At 37.3% G+C, this 21832-nt stretch overlaps 2 protein-coding genes across 2 annotated transcripts; one reads left to right on the top strand and one right to left on the bottom strand.

Annotated features, from left to right (window-relative positions):
- Nucleotides 1-124: 124 nt before the first annotated feature.
- LOC101305280 (cycloartenol synthase-like) lies at nt 125-6498 on the bottom strand. Its single transcript, XM_004303742.1, has 18 exons — nt 6138-6498; nt 5331-5516; nt 5128-5217; nt 4713-4907; nt 4539-4623; nt 4152-4318; nt 3843-4031; nt 2985-3098; nt 2693-2815; nt 2493-2615; nt 2325-2423; nt 2126-2182; nt 1956-2002; nt 1717-1860; nt 1352-1529; nt 1082-1162; nt 601-684; nt 125-445 (listed from the first exon to the last, which is right to left on the bottom strand). The coding sequence occupies exons 1-18, from the start codon at nt 6351-6353 to the stop codon at nt 332-334; spliced, it is 2292 nt and encodes a 763-aa protein (XP_004303790.1). The 5' UTR covers nt 6354-6498; the 3' UTR covers nt 125-331.
- Nucleotides 6499-14453: 7955 nt separating this feature from the next.
- LOC101305573 (beta-amyrin synthase-like) lies at nt 14454-19608 on the top strand. Its single transcript, XM_004303743.1, has 9 exons — nt 14454-14657; nt 14988-15229; nt 16664-16849; nt 16973-17345; nt 17436-17602; nt 17696-18118; nt 18214-18492; nt 18592-18960; nt 19083-19608. Exons 2-9 carry the CDS (start codon nt 15029-15031, stop codon nt 19362-19364), a joined length of 2280 nt encoding a protein of 759 aa, XP_004303791.1. The 5' UTR covers nt 14454-14657; nt 14988-15028; the 3' UTR covers nt 19365-19608.
- The last annotated feature ends 2224 nt before the right edge of the window (nt 19609-21832 follow it).

Here is a 21832-nt window from a genome sequence, read left to right on the forward strand (position 1 = left end):
TATTACATTTATATTATTCTAAGCAATGTTTCACATAATTAGCAAGCAGATTGCTGCCAACAAGGAGGAGCATAAAGGTGAATAGGGCAGCAAGTAAATACGAACAATTTAAAATTTTCTTTTTATTGGGAACTCATTTCAAATAATCAAAAGTAATGCATCAGGAAAGGTTCAACTGTTCTCATCTTTGAGACAAGGCAATTAAGAACCCAGATTTTAGAGCACATAGTAGTTGTTTAGACTAATTTAAACAAGTTTGAGAAAATCTCTCATACACAGATCAGATAACAATTCATCATCTTAAGTGCTAAAAGCTGAACAAAGACATCATTCAGAGGGCCTTCGATACCTGACAACGATATTCTCCAAGGGCCCAAATAGGGAAAATGTTTCTGTATGCTGAATAGCTGATCATACAATTCTTGTTAAAAACTCCCATGATCTCCTGCATGGGGAATTCAAATAAAAATAGTAAGTTCATGTAGAATCAACAATCACAGATACAGAATTAACTGAAGTTCATGGAGTAGATAGTTCAATAATAGTGGAGAAAATATAACTCTTTCAGAAGGAATTATGGGAAAAATTGGCTAGATTTACCTTCTGGGGAAAATCTCCATTTTCCATTTGAGAATTTATCAGTACCCTAGCTGCACGATGCAATGGCGTGGGGTCTCTCTTTGCCTTGCAAGTATAAGAACGATACAGGTATTAACAGTCCACACCAAAAAGTGTGGAAGTCCATATAGTTAATCCATCAAAGCACCACCAATGTTTAAACTTCAAAGGAAATTAACATCATATAATATTCCAACGTCATTCCAACATTTCCCTAGAATTGATTACATTTTGAAAAGAATGACAAAAAATGGAGTGATGGAATTGATATATCACATGGGAAAGAGAAAAAAGACACAAATGCACCATCTTCTTAAAAACGAAGGAGAAGGTGGAAGAGGAAAAGAGTAAAGATATAGATTTTCTTTTCTGAAGAAAACAAAAAGCAATGTATGAAGTAGATGGTTAAGAGCTGATGTCAACTGATGATAGAAGTTGATAGTATTCAAAATTCCAAATGTACCTGCCCAGCACCAAGAAGGGCCAACATAGCCCATGCAGTATTGACTATATGTGGCCTGTTATCCTTAAGATTTGAATACTCCTGTCAGGGTTTGGTAAAGACGTATAAAAGAATCAGCAAAAGAGTTTCACGTATTGATCATATATCTTGTCAGATTTGGTAACAAGTGAGACAGCATAAAAGAAGATGATTATATGATCAGTGAAAAAAATAAGTTCCAGTCCTAGAAAGGATAAGGAAAGGATATATCACGTTTCATACACAATTTACCTTGTTCTGGCATGACAGATAACTTTCTCCCCATCCACCTGAAGCAAGCTCTTTGGATAACAAAAAATCACATGCTTTACTGATACTAGAGCAGTCTTCATAAGTCCTTCCAGCAGCAATCAAACCCTTTATTCCAAACCACCCAGCATAGGTGAAGCAGACTCCCCAAGAACCGTACCTAGTTAAAATCTCCACAATATTAGTGCAACTAATTTCATAATGCTATGCAAATAAAATGGGAAAGCATTACTGGTGATTGCCTAGGTAACTATAAAGCACTGATATAACATGAAAGTTCTGATCACAAATATTGTAATTGGCATTGCTTGTATGTATATATTAACAACTGAGTTTCTAAAACAAACCAAGAGCCATCTGTTGCTTGTATCTTTTCAATGAACTCTGCAGCTCTAGCAATACAGTTTTCTATTTCTTCCCGCCGATGTCCAGGATATAATTTCTTGAATAGCGTAAGTGCTTGAATTGCTGCTGATGTACATTCAACATATCTGCATCATCATTCCAGTCAGGATGACATCAGGTGTTTTCCATGATATATAAAGATTTAATGTAACAATCAACATGAAGTGTGCAGAAATCTTACGGATAATCTATAACAATGTCACCAAAAGTTTCAGCAGGGTTGATTAGCTGAGAATAGATAGTTCCAAAGCACATATATAAACACATTATTCACTATCATCAATATGAATAACATTGGGTACATATTTATAGTCGGAGTGTTAAAGTAAGAGGAGTATAAAAGATACTCACCTCCAACCACCTGTACGATCTAGTCAATTCATATGTTGCAAATCCACCATCATCATTCTGTGGTGCTTCCGGAAACAAGATTATCGAATTAGTTTACAATTAATGAGAATCAGTAAATATTCCAACCAGAATGGAGAAATATGTATAATGCCAAATGATGAGATGCTGAATCATGGAATGCAGTATAGCAAATGATCACCTGTAAAGAAAGGGTAACATTAACGGCATCATATAATTTCTTTCTATCCAATGACTCCCCAACTGTTTCTGTTGGAAGTGTTGACAGTAATAGGGCAGCCTGCACAAAAATGTATACATTAGTACACTGTCAACTGTTTCTGTGTGAAATTTTGAGAGACCAAGTTACCTTCAGTCCTTCCGCTGTGCAGTCAGAGATAGGCCATCCATGATCTGCTGTTGAGAATGGCCAAGCACCTTTTGAAATGTGACGATACCAAAAGTTTAGATCACCAGGACAATCCTCTAAGACCTTCAGAGCAACTTACATGTCAAGCGAGGATAATTAGAATTGTTAGAAGACAAAGTGATTTTATACCCCAAACAAACCTGAGAATCTTTTATGTACACGTGTGCTTTTCTTAAAGTAGGTCCGTATTCTTTAGCAAGGTTAGTAGATATTATTGCTTGCACAGCAAAAGAAGTATCCCATGCCTGGCTCCCATTGTAGCCCTGTAGCACAAAAGAAAAAACAACAGATTAAGTTGGCAACAAATTCATGGTAAGTTTGTAACAACTCTAACAAGTTGGGATCGAACTGAGATTGCAGAAGGTGAGAAAGAGAGTGGAAGATAGAAGAATCTTCAAATCAGCCTGAAACATTTTGATGCTAATTATGAACCTGCATTTTCATGCCATCTTCTGCAATCCACAAATAATCATATAGTCTTGGAAGATGCAACTTAAATGCCTCAGAGTTTGGATCCTCCGACCAACAACAAAGCATATTTAACACCTGCATCATTAACAAATTGACAATTTGACTCGGTGCATATGAATGAATCTGTAAACTAAAGCAATGTTGATAGATGTTTGAGATCCATTGGCAGATGAGTGTGGTACGTTTGGAATACTCAAATTACTGATCAATCAATCATACTTAATAGATGTTTGAGATCTGTTGACAAATGAGCAATGTATTTGGAAGAGTAAATTACTAATGTCACTTCTGACAGTAATATGTGTGATATGTGTGATATCTGTTGGAAGCCATGTAATAATCACAATCTAATAAGCATTTGAATGGAATGGTACTAGCAGTGCATATAAAGTAGGATAATGACACCAAAAGGAAAAAATTTCATGAGCAAGGACTTGTGTTCTAGGATGAAAAGCTTCTTTCTTTGTTACAGGTTACTGACCTAATCAATGTATATCATGTATTCTTTTTCATCCAAGTTCAATTATTTGAAATGCATTGCTCTGTTCCTCAATGGGTTTATATTCTTGATATAACTTGTAAGCTTTTCATCCATAAGTCATGAACCCAAAAGATAGCAACACAATCGTCAGTTGTCTAAAATCTCACACAAAATAGTTTTACGCCCATATGAGAATTAACACGCACAAAGATTGTTTTCCTGAATCACTTCTTCAACTAGCAGTTTCAGACTTTACAATCTACATCTACGTACAGATATGAAACTTAAAACAAATGATCAAAAGTGATGACATGCATCATCAAAATGTCCTCACATACCTTATTAACAGGCCCAATGCAGATATACCGAGTATTTTCATCTTCATAGTGAATGTGCTGCATAACAGTGTCCAAAGCCTTCTCCCTCAATCTTTTTGCCGGCCAACGCTTAAAAACTGGTTCAAGTACATAGTGAAGGGAAGCCCACAGAATATCCTGAACCATTGGGTGTGGATAGTATAGATCTTCCTAACAATTGTGTAAAGCATCCCATGTAAGCATCGATAGAATGTTGGTATGAATAGGGTACCAGTACAATATGTCTAGAACCTAACAAGAGAAATCAAGAAAGAGGAAGATATCACCAACCTTTGCACATAGATTACGAGCTTCGTTCCAATCAACCTCATGGTATGGGACTGTATATAGCTCCTTTCTCAATGACTGGATTGTAGGTGTAATTGGTCCAACAAACCTCTTCCCATACAAATAAGACATAGGCAAATACACCATTCGACAATGACACCACATCCTTCCTATAAGTGGAAAATTTGATGACTATAATCAAAGAGCAAAAATATACATATATGTCACATGCTCACATGTCATAAGAACATACTCAGACCCTAACAATGGAATGGCGCTTAATTCGTATGGTCAGAGGGAAAATAAAATGTATCTATTGAATTTGTATCTGTCCTACACTGAATGAACCAAATAGCATCAACTTCAACTATAACCAAATGAACAAGTAACCTGGATGAACTGGGAGAGAGTAAGGACAGAGCCATACTTCTGGTGGTAGTGGATTATTTCCAGACCACTCATATGCCCCTAGTACCTATAACGATCAAAGACATAATGTCAACTGGTATTTCTTAAAGATTAGATAGTTGGCACAATCAGCAAAGATAAATGTCGAGTTCGTACTGAAAGCCACATCTTCCCCCATGAAGTAATCGCAGTCACACCACCATGGTCTAATATCCATTTTCGTGCTAATCCCATTGCCCCTTTACCATCATCAGCACCTTCTCCAAGCAATCTCAAACTTACATAATTTAGTGCAGTACCAAACATAGTACTTGGACCCTCAATATGTAGACCCCATCCCCCATCTTCATTCTGCAGAAAGATTTGTCAGTCTTTCTCTTCATTCATGCCTTACTATTCATTATAAATAGGACAAAGGATGCAATGATGACATCAACTGTAAGAAAGTGTGGGAGATGTAATTCACTAATGTGCTAATTGGCTAGTAAGATGATATTAGCAAGTCTATCTGCAGTGGATTTTATTTTAATTCTTATATTTATAGCAATAGTTACATGAAAAACATTCTTGCCTGGTGATTATAGAGATATCTACACATCTCCCGTTGATGCTCTATGGATAACACAGCATTTAGAGCTCCTGTAATTGAAAGTGTAATAACCTGATTCAATAGGCAAATGTTACATTCAGCAGCCTTGATAATTTAACAAATCTTGGTGTGTTTGAGAATACAAACTGATAGAAACAAATAGTGTTTACAAGTTTCTCCCTTACCAAACCAGGAAGTAGAAACATTGGACCCCCATAATCCCCTGGCCAATGACCATCATGTGCCTGGATGGTTGAATAAAAATCAATGGCCCTGCGTAATGTGGTTGTCACAACTTCTTCTGTCACCTCTTCTGCATCTTTAACTTTGAGTTGTGGTAGATCAGTCACACATGGGTTCTCCTTTGCAAACTACAATTCAGACATAAGTATCATTACTAAGATTTATGCCGCCTTTTTATAACAAACTATCACCGATATTCATATACCACCCATATGAAAGTTAAGAAGTTCCAGAAACAGAAAAAGAAGTAATTTTTACGAGTCTGAGACCATTGTATGCAAAATGTGGGATGACATATGAATCAGCATATGAATGCATCAAGTTGATAACATGATAGTCCGATACAAAATCAACTGGGAAGACAAAAAGATTCAAACTTTACACTGACTATGAATGCACATAGAAGCTAAAAATGCATTATGAACACGACCACATTGTGCAACTGCATTCTCAAACTCAGCAGTACTACACATATATACAATCCCAAGATCCACAAGACCTTAGTAAAATTTGATTCAATTTCTATACATAACCAAATACAAAGATCAAAGCTTCATTATATATTTGGAACTGCTTTTCAATTTCCATGTTCATCAAAACCACAAGACAGATCAAATAAACAAATACCCTATTCAATTCTTGACAAACAAACACCAATGAATATATAAATAAACACCAATGAAATGAAAAACAAACAAGAACCCAGATGAAAAGATCCAAAAATTCAGAATTGGGTGCTTTGCAAATACCTGAATTCTCATGAGGAGATCAGAGCTGTGCTTGGTCTCAAATCGATTGTCCCAGAAAGCTTTTCTGGCATCTTCGATTTGTTGAAGCTCTTCTGGGGTCCCAAGTTCTGGATGGTACTCCCAAACTTGGCGTCCCAAGTGATTGTTCACACTCCTCAGCCATTGATGATCACCACCTTCTCTTACTGTGTCTGACCCAATTTTCAGCTTCCACATTTTGACTTGAATACGTTTCTTGAAACCCAATGGGAGGTTTGGATTTTGGGTCCTCCTTTCTTTTGTTATGTGGGTTTGTTGTTTCAAGTGTTAGAAACTGAAGATTGATCACTGGAGTGTCCAGAATGACAGAAGAAAAGGGAAGTTCATGTTTTTCAACTTCGATCACCAGTCGGAATAGAAGAGGTAGAGAGAGCTTGATTTTCCCTCCCTCAGGCCGAGGAGACTACAGAAATTCCAAAACCACCCTCCAATCATTTCTTATCAAAAAAGAAATTATTTAATCACCGAAATTTATATAGTACTTCCAAGTATTAAAATTCTGAAGCCAGGTCTGGTTAAATTTCTCTGGTAATTTGTCTAATTGAATGGCTTCTAGCTCCACAATTCGGATGTTTTAATGTACTTAATAATAAGTTACTCAACGACATTGTTTAATACTTTCTAATCGAACATTCATTTTAGTCATCATATACCTTGAAAACTATCTAGTACATTAACGTAGCAGTATCAAACTAGATTGGATACATATGTAAGCCAGCTTCATGTATGAGTATGCCTATTAGACTAGCTTTATCTTAAGTTACTTTTCATCAGTATCAAGCTAGTTTACTTATAATTAAATCGAGATAGTCTACTTAATATGTTAATACATTTAATTAACTGTAGACGATAATGTCTATAAGTTAATCGAACATTAATACATATAACCATCATAAAATGTTGTTTCAACCCAAAAAAAGATTGCAAGTAGAACTTTCAAGTAAATTTCAATTGTCTAATATATCTAGAGAATTTCTTATGACATTTTAAATACTTAAAAGTTCAAACCATGCATGTGAACGCAAGATTTTTCAAACTTATAGCCATCAACTATTTTGTACTATATATATACCAAAGGTGATGATCTACTTATAATCATTGATCGAGAAGATAAAATACTACTAGCTTTAAGACTTATTTCGTTTTCATTTGGTACACTGAATTGAAAATTGAGATTGATTTAATCTATACATGCACATCTCTAACAACTAGCACTAACAATATATATATATATATATATGGAAGGTCAGATATGATTATCCTTGATAATAATATAAGCTTAATTTCTTGGCTTCATTTTTACCAGTGAATAAAGCTGATGCTATAAGAATATATGCATGTTGTATGTCTTTCCTTAATTTGCCAAGTTTCATCTTCTGTACGTAGGTTTTATTTTCGCTTAGGTTTTGATTTACAAGGAAATAAATGAAGATTTGTGTACGTGTATTATTTCAGCATGCAATATCATGCTTAATCTTTTCTCGGATCTTGCGCGATTTGGTCAAGGTCTACCCGTGCATGCACAACAAAATCTTATGTGTACTGTAGCTCGTTTTTGTTGTCTAGTTTTTTTACAAATAAAATGTTTGATAATTAACTAATTTATATATACACGAGGGCTAAAAGAATAAAGAATAATGAGATCCAAATCTCAATAATACTCGGCTACAGATCATTTCAAGTGCACCAATAGCTTATTAATTGTTTCTCAAAATGTGAGAGTGATCGATCGAGCTTGTTAAAGATATTGTAGTTTTTAATTTGGACTGCATCCATGAAACAAACGAGTGGTTCCTGCAAGTAATAATACAAAATTGCCAGGAACAATAATATATGAAAGAGAGAAAGCAATTAACATTGTCAAGTTGAGATGGCCAAACATTTTATACGTAATAATCTTTCTTGGCCGACTGAAACTTCCTCTGGGTTGGTTTTAGCGTTTGGAAAGTTTAGGGTTTTGGACCCTCCCTCTTGTCACAGTAGGCATATGGTGTTATATTTCTATTTCAGTACATGACAAGGAAATTTACAGATGTTGTTGTTGTTAATGGGAGTTTAAGATAAGATTAAGAACGTATAGTGGGCTTAATCCGTTTCGTTTGGGATTAAGAGATAGCAATGTGATTTGGGGCATGGAAATTGGAAAGCAATCAAAGCATAAAGCAAGGAGAGGTAAAACAGTTTATACTTTGGGCTTTCTCGATCTGTAGTGTGGTTCGTTCTTCTGCTCTGAGCAATGAGAAAAATATAAGTGCCATTGACATATATGCTTTAATTTATACTGCAATTAGGGAGAAGAAGTTCTTGTTTTCGGCTACAAAACTAAAGGAGATTGTGTATGTGTATGACAACTGACAAGTCAGATTTGTGTATGTGCAGAAAAACCTAGCAGGGAAGAGTTTTTTTGTTTGTTTGTTTTTTTTTTTTTGGGTTGAAACCTAGCAGTGAAGAGTTGGTACTTGGTAGGATCCCTAACAAATATCATACAAAAGATCCATGCCATGAATGATAACAAAGAAAAGGAAACGAAGATTCGACATTTGTGAACATGCATAAACGTTGGACGCAACGCACCCACAATATGTATGGAGATTGATCTAATGCCTCTTATACAAAGTAATTTCTCAAATACGAAGTGTTATTACACGCACCCTCTCAAGTCTCAAGTCATGTGTAGTGGAACTCGAACAAAGTACATGCAGTGTCATAAGTCAATGGCAAGCATGGGGTTGAAGAGATGTCAAGTTGCAATGTCGTAATTAAGTGAAACTTCTAGTTCAAGGTACTTCGACTTGGAATTCGGGAAAACCATGAACACGAAAGTTGTCCAAAACGGCAAAAGGCGGTCAACGCACTTGATAGCATTATTTTTGTATGAGGTTGCATAATTTAATTATGGAAGATGGTTCTCCTCGGCTTGTTGATGTTTTCTCCTTCAAAGTGGGAATTTGTTTGATATGCTCTATAGAAGGGTACCTACCTAGTGTTTGACTCTCCATCACCCTCGGTGCTGGCCTTCATGGGGCACTATATGGGGATCCAGAAGCCGGACAAATGTCGTCAGAAAGGGGTAACATGCGTCTCCATAAGTCAGGAAGTCTCGTGAACAGTATTGGCTGGTAGGCAGATATTGCGATCTCAATCATGTTGGGGCGAGATTCATATGTACGTGGGCGATTCTTATGCCATCAGCATGGGCAAACTTGTGGACTAACAAAAGATGGGTCGGGACCAGCATGGTGCTCATTGGCCACGAAGGAAGCGACATGGGCATGAGTTTGGGTTCGGCCTTGCATGCCCAAAGGAAAGGGATGCCAACAAGTACAGAAGGACGACACCATGCTAGACGGATGGAAGCCAAAGGTAGGCATTGCAATTGATAATGAGCTGCCTACTCAAGCAGTATGCTGGCAAGCCAGATAGGTGTTGGGACAGTATACAAGAGTTGAGCCGTGATGACGAACCTCGTTGCCCATGAGCCAAGTGGGTCGGGATGGTAGAGCTCACGAAGCAAGAAAGGTGCACAAGCTCTTAAAGGATGACCTGATGAGTGAAAATGAAGGCTAATTAGGCCTTGGTGTACTGTCTTGCGCTTTCTACAAGGTGTGAGATGCACGTTGTTCAGCAATGGATTGGAAGCCTATAGATTGAGCCGGCCAGTTATTTTAGATATCAATACTAGCAAAGGCGCAAAGGGATCATGATGTCTGAAATAAGTGGCCGAGCCGGCAACCTAGCTAGGGCTTCCGTGTTCGGGAAGATGGTCGTCACTACTGCAACATATAGATCAACTATATATATATACCTAGTTCAGTAACAATTAGTTCATATGAGGGGACGAGTAGAACAAGACTCGATCAGTTTGAAGACGAAGCTATACGAATGCAAAACCTCAGCTTCCATATATAATATACGAAGCAGATGGCCGGAACCTATAAGTTTGAAAGAGAAACCTGCGTACATGCAAACGATGCAATCCCCATGAAATCATGTGCTTGTTGCTCTCTCTCCTCTCTCTGCCATGACAAGACTTCTCGTTTTGTTCTATGGAGGACCCTGTGATCGAGAGAAAGAAGTTGGCCTGTACAAAAATCGACATTATATAGAGACTCTAGCTAGCTAGAAGGTCCTAACTCAAGAAAGGGAATATGATAGTCATTCATTTTCCTTGTATTCATACTTTATATATAGCTGAATGCTTAAATTTCATTGACAGCTGGGATATCGGTGAATGGCTGAAAGTAGGCCTAGCTGAAAGCTTGGCATAAAATCAAAATATTTCTCCGTACGTGATGAGTAGTAACTAGTAAGAGTGTACTCATAAAGTCATAGTTAGCCGGCCTCTTTATAAATATGTTGAAAATTATCACTAGCTAAGTATAAGAGAGGAGAAGAGAAGAGTTATATATCTAATGAAGAAATGATCGAGTAAAAACCAGTCGGCCAAAAATCGAACGAGTATGAGTAAATTAAGCATGTTTGAACTACGACGGAACAAATAGATTCCGACTTAATCGGAAAAAAACCTCCGACATTTGCTACTCGAAAGTGCCGGAGGCCTCCTAACACCCCAAAATGCTCCGGATCACCGTCACACACATATATATATATGGACACATATATATGAAGCTACAAAACAAATGTGGAATATATAGTACGTGGTGAATGAATGATAGATGGAGGACGTTCTGCAAGAATATTCATGGATTAATCCTCCAAGGTAATAACGAATGTAGAGCTAACAACAATGATATAGCTCAAATGATCAACAGGTTGCTTCCAAGAAGGAGCATATATATAGACTGGACTTGATCGCGAACCAGCTAGCTAAACTACAGGATATTATAATTGATGATTTGAATGAATAATGCGTATATGAGAGTGAGTGCAAATCTGAAAAGGAGGAGTAAACTAAGACATCGAGATACTATTTGCTTATAAACAATTAATGCCAAAGATGAAGATGAAGAAAACGTTACGGCCCACGTAGTTTGAATAATCGCATATACTAGCTAGTGGTTGGCATCATTATCATGACAAAGAAATATAACTATAAGAATAGATCGGCGGGCATGCAGTACCAAATTGTGGAATCAATCTCCATTATTGTTTTTTTCTAAATCACCAACCCACAAGAAAACTAATACAAATTGGTTATACAAATATTATCCAAGAAGCTAGTGATCATAGACATCCAATTTTTAATTCGGGCAATGTTCTAATAACTTGTAACTAACATCATATGATGAAAGCAAATTGCTGTGAAGAAAATCAGACAAGATATGATCAAAAATTTTATATATCAACATGCAAGTATTAGGTTTTGGTCTCTTTCTTTGAATCAATATTCAGTTTATTTATACATACACGAAGCATGTGAAGCTAGTTACAACGATGAACCAGTTTCCTAAACTAATTGAATGTTAGTCACATTGTGCTAAGGAATTACTTTCGTGACAAACAGCATTTTGGGTTGATGATCTTCATATCCTTACACTAGCTTCCATCGTTTTCTTTAAGTCGACGTCGTGATCCTCTAATTAGAAAGTAATTCACCTTTAATAATATGTGAGCGTTGCAGCAGGTAACAAAATCCAAATTATCATTCTTTTTCTTTCCTCTTTCGACTAGAGATCGAGCAAGTGATTGAAATGTATATATATGCATCATTTACGTTTCATTTGAATCGTTTGATATCGCATACGTAGCTTTCATGTAACTAAATGCATGATTTTATAGTTTTTTAAGTGAAAATGTGAGTTTAATTGTTGGGCTAAATATGTTAGTTTGATCATTAAGTCGCAAGTATATCATGACTATTATCATTTTAGATATAATTAATAATTTTGGATCGAGACCGGCTTTTTATACAAATCGCAACTTCATATAAAATCACAAAATTGTAAAATCGTAATCAATTTTTTTCTTGATAATTATACGACTTGAACCACTTTGGAAGTTTGGATTTTAGATGTAATGATTATTGATCGATTGGGTCACATGGACAAACATATATACAGCTGAAATTCACACCCAACTATCACATAAACATCACTAGTACTTGACTAGAATGAAGCTATGAACCCCACCCCCCCCCCCCCCCCCCCCCACTTTTCTCTTTGCTGGATCCATCCTACTTAGTTGACCCTCCACAATTTCAGACACTCAAACACTCCATTTTAAGAGAATACGTATGAGTTGTGGAGTTGCTTTTGATTTTGATGTAGCATATAAACTTTGAATTGGAGCTGTGTCTCTGGTAGTCGGTAGTACGCATCTGACGTATTTTCCTTGACATATCACTCGATGCATGCTGTAAGCTTAACCTCATTGACTTGACGCAAAACTCACCAACTTTGAATGGATCATTGTTATTGTAATCTATTATCATTTATTTTCATTTAATCGAAAATGTTTATAAGATGCAAATGAATCGAAGAACTAACATCCAGTCTCAACTTTTTATTTAATAAAGTCATCTACAGTTATTTACTGTAACATTATCGTATAATATTCAGAGCGTAGATATGAGAAAATAATAATTGATTCTGGGTCATTTGCTGGTTTCCATGAACGTGTCAATGCGATTATTAGTTTATGTATTCCTGGGTCTAGACAAAATCTACATTAATTAAAACTGGTGTAATCTAATGATCATTTGTATATAAGATTTCAATACAATATAGAACTGATCGAGCATGATGAAAAAGGACAAGAATGGTTGCCCCTTGCGTGGAAAAGTCAAGCCCGCCAGTGTTGGTAGGAGATGAGATCGATGGGTATGATTGGGAGACCAGCTTCAACAAAATACACACTCATCACTAAGTAGTCAACATTTTCTCACTGGGCAGAAAAAAAACTATAGAAGTAGTCAAACTTGTTGTTCTGCATATATACAGGCTATTACCACTGTGAAAGTGAACGAGAAAATCCAGTTAATGTTAAAACTTAAGCTTATTGTTATCTATTACTAGTTCATAATTGAATACTCTTGCTTACTGAATCGAATAGGGAGCAAGACATGTCACTACCACTTCAGCAGTTCAATCATAATAGGGTTTCGATTTGCATGAACTAATCCGCTTCGTGCCGTTTTATTACGCTTTGATTTGTACAAAGCAAATAATCTAGTCTGAAACAAAACAAAACAAGTGCCGAATTAAAACAGTGTTCTTGCCTAATCACTTGAAAATGAAAATGAAATCACACTTTTGGGCACATACACATGTAATTAAAAGTTATTGATCATCACATTTACAGTGAAATACTAACTAGTATGTACGAATTTATGGTTCTTTATTTAAATTTTGAATAAGACACTTAAAAGAGTGGACGAACACATCAGGATGATGATTTTGTGTTACAACAGAGAAGGAGAGCATAGATACTAACATTCCATCTAATATGGGAGACCAGTACTAACCCACACAGCCACACTGACGTTTTCTTAGTTTCTTCCTTTCGGGAATCAGTATAGTAAAGCCAAAATATAGCACAATGCCTTTAATTTTTGTAATTTCTTATTTTATTCACAAACTATTCTTACTACTGAACTTTTGGATTTTACATGAGAGACAATTGGATTGTTTTTGTACCAAATAATGCGACCAAGTATATATGCCAAGATATAGCATTTACGTTTTCAAACCCAATTAGAGTTGTAAACAACTTTATTGTAACTAAGGTTACTAGTTGGAGCAAGGACCCTTTATGGCAAAGCTGATCTATTACAAAATAAGCTACTCACTATATGAAAAAAAAAGAAAAAAATGTTTTGATTTTGAGGAGTTATGAACTAACAATGTTATGCGCTTTTATACTGAAAATGAAATGTAGTGTCTTATTCTGGACAGGTTATGTATATGCATTCCCTGAATTGGCTAAAGAACAGTTTTTACTAAAATCTAGACAAAATGAGCTACATATTTGTCTTTAATTGAACTCACAGCCTCCATTTACAAATATGAGACTATAACCAAATGATATATATCAGAAAGAATAAGAAGAACTTGACTCAAATGAAAAAGAAATATGGATAGGAAAGGTGGTTATAAAAATGAAAAAGAAATATGGATAGGAAAGGTGGTTATAAAAATTTAACTATGAGGCAAAATATGGTATGAAACAACATTTGGCCGGAGAAAACACCAAAGTTGACCATGAAATTACTTCACCCTAGTTTTTATGTTTCTTTTTCTCTTACTTGTTTTTGGTCAATAAACCTCTCCCTTACACGCACATAAAACATGCACACTAACTCACTCCACACTGAGAATTAGAAAATAAAATATGAACATGGTGGGCTGTAGTTTATTGGCCGCTCCGACCTTCCTGTCTATATAAAGTGGCCGTCCCATGCATCTCAAACATCAGAATTCACAGTCTTACCATTTCTGCCAAACCACAACTTATCAAACTCCCTCTCTTCCTCTTCACTACTTTCGTCTCTCACTCCATCAGCAACCGGTTTCAGATCGGCCGGTAAGTCCTCACTCCTCACCAGCCACCTATTATATTCACAGAGCTTTCCACTGCTACTCTCCGATCTCCAGCAATATTTCTGGTCATTACAAAGAGTGGTTGAAATAATATATAGCTGAGAGCTTTAATCGTATGTATAGTACTTATACCCCATCTGAGTTTGCAATTAGCATATCTTCTTCCTCAAGCTAGCTTTCTGGTACTAATTGAAAGCTCATATGGTGGTCCAAACATGAAGAACTATATATACGTAGTGACTACTTAAACATGTTCTTAGGGTTCTTCAAGCAGGTTTCTGGAACAGTGTGCTAATTTCATTTCCTATTGCAGTACTAGAACGGTTTCTTGCCGGACTAATATAAAAAGAGAAGATGTGGAGGATTAAGTTCGGAGAGGGTGCCAACGACCCTTTGCTCTTCAGCACAAACAACTTCCATGGAAGGCAGACATGGGAGTTCGACCCTGATGCAGGCACACCGGAAGAGCGCGCCGAGGTTGAGGCCGCTCGTGAGAATTTCTACCAAAATCGCTTCAAGGTTGCTCCCAGCAGTGACCTCCTCTGGCGTTTTCAGGTACTGTGCTAATTTTTTTATCAGTAATATTATTTTCACTAAATAATTGTAGAAATGTATCTCAACCAAGGTAAATTTAAACAAATTAGTAGTGCTACACATGTCGGAGATTAATTGATCTCAGGAAGATTATGTGTGTTTGCTGATACCAAGGAAGATTGTGTTCATCTAAACATGGTGAATCATTAGTTAATCACACAACCTGGAATAGCTAATAGATTACCTCGTTGAGAATAATTAAGCATAAAAAATCTAATCCAGATCCTTTCTCTTGTCGTAAAAGATTTCATGTTGATATGGAGACGTTTATTTCCACCTCAAATATGTGACATAATAGCATGAGATCTCTAATAGCATAAATCATAAAAATCCTCAACTAAAATTTTCTTGAACTACAATATATGGTCAACTTTTGTGAACTTGGGGAAGTCTCAGTGATGGATTGGCATACTTCTATTGGCAAACTCTCTTTTCTTAATCATTTTCATTCCTCCTCGTCAGTCAAACAAAGTTGGCTCATTCATCAAATGAGAACATGACTTAAAATTCTCCTTGAAAAGAAAGTTTTAACTATTCCTGAAATAGAATACATACCTAATCTCCTAATATACAATTTAACTAGTCCAAACCTGATTAAACATTATTGCCTTGTGATCTTTTATAATTGACTAGTTCTACTTCTACTAGTTCTACCTACTTTATTGGGATCTCTGAGTTGGTTAATGTATCTGGGTTATTTCGACTAAACCCAAGAAGTTATAAGGTCTTGATGGAGACTCCAATACCCAGAAGTTGTTTACATTCTAAAATCTAAATACTCTAAAACAACAATTTCAAACACAGAAATGGACAGTAGTTTTTTTTTTGTCAAAATAATTTATATTTAGAAGAACTAAAAGATCCGCCACAATACAATTACAAGAGGTACAATAGGCCCAAAACAGTAATTTATATTTAGAAGAACCAAAATGTCCATCATAATATAATTACAAAAGATATAATAGACCCTAGCAACAAGAGAAAAGAAGGAAGAGGTACAAGGTACAAACACCACAATACAGAAATGGACAGAGTTGATAGGTACGTTTAAGGTCAAGACCAGGCCAAAGTATCAAGTATGAGGTTGCTGGGTGTTTTTTCTTATAGATAGTGAAATACAAATTGTCCATACATGGCACATGGGAGATAAGATGTACCAATAATCTAATTCATAGCAAATGATCGAAGTGGTGATGATGTGATATGTTGAGTGATATGCGCCACTCCTTTATTATTCGAGTATGACACTTTAGAAAGATCAAATATGACAAATGTACGAGTCTCTGGTTATTTCCTCATGTTTGGTAATTGGGTTCATACTTTAGTTGGAGAAATAGTATATTGGATGCAAATTAATAGGAAGTTCTAACTAATTTTCTTTTACCCAAATTGCAGATGCTAAGAGAGAAGAACTTCAAGCAAGAAATTCCTCCAGTGAGAATAGGGGAAGGTGAGGAAATCACATTTGATCAGGCCACAGCTGCATACAGGAGGGCTGCTACCTTCTGGAATGCCTTGCAGACACCTCATGGTCACTGGCCTGCTGAGAATGCTGGCCCAAACTTTTACTTTCCTCCCTTGGTAAGTTACTACAGTCAACAAATTTTTACAGCAACAAAATGAGTAGATCACAGTAAAAATTGGGTCTTTGGAGAAGTGCATTTCACAGGTGACTAATTGTTGTACATGTTTCTTCATATGCAGGTCATGAGTGTATACATACCAGGATACCTCAATGTTGTATTCTCTGCTGAGCACAAGAAGGAAATCCTGCGCTACACATACAACCATCAGAATGAAGATGGTGGCTGGGGATTGCACATTGCAGGGCCTAGTATGATGTTCACCACATGTCTCAACTACTGTATGATGCGTATTCTCGGAGAAGGCCCTGAGGGTGGTCGTGACAATGCCTGTGCAAGGGCCCGGAAATGGATTCTTGACCGCGGTGGTGCACAATATGCTGCTTCATGGGGAAAGACCTGGATGGCAATACTTGGTGTTTATGATTGGGAAGGAAGCAACCCAATGCCCCCAGAGTTTTGGACCTACCCTACTCTGCTTCCATTTCATCCATGTAAGCACAATGTTACTTGCTCTCAGATCATTTGAAGTTCCATGGTTCAATAACTCTCTGGTTCTAACTAGTACTACTTCATATGTGCAGCAAAAATGTTTTGCTACTGTAGGTTGACATACCTACCTATGTCCTACTTCTATGCAACACGGTTTGTTGGCCCAATCACTCCTCTTGTTGAGCAATTGAGGCAAGAAATCTACAATGAGCCTTACGATCAAATCAAGTGGAGTCAAGTGCGCCATCATTGCGCAACGGTGAGTACATCATTTCCTAGCTGATTCATTACCATCATGAGACTATATTCACATTCATCAACTGACTGTAGTATACATTGTTAACTAATGCAGGAAGATAACTACTATCCTCATGGAAGAGTACAGCGGTTTATGTGGGATAGTCTTTACAATGTTTGTGAGCCTCTTCTCAAAACCTGGCCGTTTAAGAAGATCAGAGACAATGCTATTCAATTCACCATTGACCAAATCCATTACGAAGATGAGAACAGTCGCTACATTACCATTGGATGTGTTGAAAAGCCATTGATGATGCTTGCTTGTTGGGCTGAGGATCCTAGTGGAGAAGCTTTCAAGAAGCATCTTCCTAGAGTCACTGATTATATTTGGCTCGGTGAAGATGGTATTAAGATGCAGAGTTTTGGCAGTCAGTCATGGGATTGTGCTCTTGTTATTCAAGCACTGCTTTGTGGGAACCTCACCAATGAAACGGGACCTGTACTTAAGTTGGCACATGACTTCCTCAAGAAATCTCAGGTACCATATTTTAAGCCCTAAAACAAATAAGTCCTCTAAAATCCTCTACTTTTCCTGTTGGCCAAAATTTTTTAACCTCTTTGAAAACATTGTAGGTGAGGATAAATACTTCCGGCGACTACTTGGCACATTTCCGTCACATTTCTAAAGGAGCCTGGACTTTCTCTGATAGGGATCATGGATGGCAAGTGTCCGACTGCACTGCAGAAGCATTGAGGTGCTGCTGTTTGTTTGCCATGATGTCACCAGAGGTTGTAGGTGAACCAATGGAAGCTGAGTGTATGTATGATGCTGTCAATGTCATCATGTCACTACAGAGTCCAAATGGTGGTGTATCAGCCTGGGAGCCAACTGGAGCTCCTAAATGGTTGGAGGTAAATTTCAAATTATCTTACACTATCAAGCATTTCAAAGTTTTGATTTTCCAAGTGTGTATCATAACATGTACATTTTCATTTCTTTTCTCTCTTCAGTGGCTCAACCCTGTTGAATTTCTTGAGGACCTTGTTATTGAATACGAATACATCGAGTGCACTTCGTCTTCCATTCAGGCCTTGATTTTGTTTAGGAAGTTGTACCCCGGTCACAGAAGGAAGGAGGTCAACAACTTCATCACAAGGGCTGCAGACTACATTGAAAGCATCCAATACCCTGATGGTTCATGGTATGGAAACTGGGGTATCTGCTTTGTCTATGGAACATGGTTCGGAATCAAAGGATTAGAGGCTGCAGGAAGAACATACGACAACTGTGAGGCTGTTCGTAAAGGTGTTGATTTCTTGCTCAATACACAGAGAGAAGATGGTGGTTGGGGAGAGCACTACACCTCATGCACAAACAAGGTACTATTCTTCTTCCAGCTTTCTATGTATAACTGTCCAAAAATCTTGAGGTACTTATAGTCTTCTTTCTCTCCATGAAAAACAACTGATGACATTGTCTTTCTGCTTTGTGTTTAATACAGAAATACACAGCTCAGGACAGTACAAATCTGGTGCAAACTGCCCTTGGATTGATGGGACTAATTCATGGTCGTCAGGCCGAGAGAGATCCAACGCCTATCCACCGTGCCGCAAAGGTGTTGATGAATGGTCAATTGGATGATGGCGATTTCCCACAACAGGAACTGATGGGAGTTTTCATGAGGAATGCCATGTTACACTATGCAGCATATAGAAATATCTTCCCATTGTGGGCTCTTGGGGAGTACCGTACCCTTATGCAATTCCCTACCAAAAGGCATTGAGCCTTTGAATCAGAAGCAGAGGATCTTTCATGGATTAACAAAACAACTGGGAACCAATAAAAGCTAGTTCTTGGTCCTTCATTAGATTGTTTCTTTACTTCTTTTTCATGCTTGTAGAGGTTGATGTCTTCTGTAATTGCTGCAGAAAGAATAATCTATTCATATAGATACATCATATAAATTGTATACAAAAATGTTTCTTGTCTGAGGCTTGAGCTTAAATAATATCGAGTTTTTCTTGCCACTGCTTCTTCATTTGCTACTTTTACTCTTCAATTCTATTCACTTCTGCACTTTGTTCCTAGAAAATGTGGTTTCACTTGGACTTGATGAACAATAATATGAGCCATCTTCATTATGCAACTGCTAGGAGAGCAGAAGTGTGGGAGTGGCCAGAAAAGACCATTTCATAGTCTTAGACTGGCTACAAGGTGCCATTTCATCAAGCTAAAAAGTTGAAAGGGCTATATCAAATTGAAGATAGGTTTCGCTAGAGAGAAAGAGGAGACTCATCTTCCAGATAACAACATCAACACAACTCAAAGTAAATCTTGCAACAGTATGAGCAGATAAACGAAGACATTAAGCACAAGCAACTAGTTTTTCCATGATGGAATTCACAACACAATCCAATCATATCCCTAAAAGCCTTGATCGATCCATGATTCATCACTCCCTCCCCCTTCTTTCTTACCTAGATTTAGATCTCCCTAGATCTAGATCAAAGGCTTGAGGGTTGGGGGTGGGTTGTCTTAGCTTCTTCTCATCTCAATCCCTTAATATCGATAGTTTTGATTTCCCCTTGGTGGTGTTTTTACCCGATTTGTGGTTCTTTTCTGACTTATGTTCAGCCATAGAGGACCTTGTTCCTACCTTTTCTGCCAATCCTCCAACAACCCTTTCAAATCCATAAACCTCCATCATTCCCCTCACCCACAACCTCACATGAGCTCTCCTCCATCTACGTACCAAAGAAAACCACCTCTCAAAAGTGAGATTGTTCACTTACCAAAAAGTTTATGAGTGCTCAATAAGCATGGGTATTTCACCCCCATTCACCATCGCTTTTGTTCTTCGGTTACGGTTTCTATGTATACGGTCTCAATTCGGTGGCCTCGATTCCCTTTCGGATCGAGTCTCTTTGGTGGATTTCAGAAAGCTATTGCATGGTGTGAATTCCTCTCTTTCATCCTTATTTTCTTTGGTTTTGAATGGATTTGTGTTGTTGGATTTTATTGGCAGCGGATTATCGGTTTTCGTCCCTTCATTTCGGCACATCTCGCGACCACTTGGTCCCTGGCGGCAGCAGCAGCGGCTAGGGTTTGCTTGGGTGGCGGCAACGACTAGACAATTATGGTTTGATGTAAACTCTTTTACCCTTTTATGTGGATTCGACTGAGTGGTAATTTTCCTATAGTTAATTTGTAATTGGGCTTTCTTTGGGCTCTTCTAATGGTTTATCCATTCATTAATGAAATCTTTCATTCATTCCAAAAAAAAAAGGATTGGATGATGAGATACAGATGTACGGTTTCTTATCATTAATCATCAATGAGAACCAAGAGGTATGATTTGACCAACTAGAGGGATACGGCAGGGTGTTGGATCATAATTCATAAATAATTTTATGTCATAATCCTTGAGAATTACTTATTCTACAGTCCAATTTGTTGTCAACTAATCCAATTTCATGTTTTGTAGAAAAATATTAACAAAAGAAGAAAAATGATGAAATTCCTGTTTTTTCCGAGCACCTCCATTTTTGGCGGCACAAGTAGTACGTGGCGCACCACCACTTTTGGTGGTGCCATGCATTTTCCGGCCATCTTCATGAAGGAGGAAAGGTGGAATCACATTTTGTTCTAGCATAACTAAATCCTAATCCTTTGGTTTATTTTGAACTCTATCATATTTCCCTGTTTCCCACTCATCCATCCGTTTGCCCATAAGTACATGAATCCATACAAAAACCCTTCATGTTTTTGTATGTGAATCAGCTTCTTTTCCCACCTTTTATCTCCATCGATTATTACCTTTTTTCTTACACCCTTTCTCCCATCACCTTTTTGGCTTTGCTTTTTGGCAATGTTGTGACCATTTTCACACTCCATGAGTCTCCTAAGGATGGAAGGAGAGGGGGAAAAACTGAATTATTGGTTTTGGCCACTCCCATTTTTCATTCAATTTTCATATATTTTGAATCCACATTCACCATTTTCCACACACCATCTTCCACTTCACACTCTACCTCTTTTCTCTCTCTATTCTCCATAGAGAACAACCACCATCTCCATCACAAATCCTCCATCTCCATCACCTTCATACCATATCCTTCATTACCACCACTACCAAATCCATCATAATTTACATCTACCCACCTCATTCCATATACAGAAAGCTTCATCATTTTGTCATCTATCCATTCCACCTTCCATCATCAAGCAAGGAGATGGAAGATGAGCCTAGCA

Source organism: Fragaria vesca, linkage group LG6, assembly GCF_000184155.1.
Source record: "Fragaria vesca subsp. vesca linkage group LG6, FraVesHawaii_1.0, whole genome shotgun sequence".
Taxonomy (NCBI): Eukaryota; Viridiplantae; Streptophyta; class Magnoliopsida; order Rosales; family Rosaceae; genus Fragaria; species Fragaria vesca.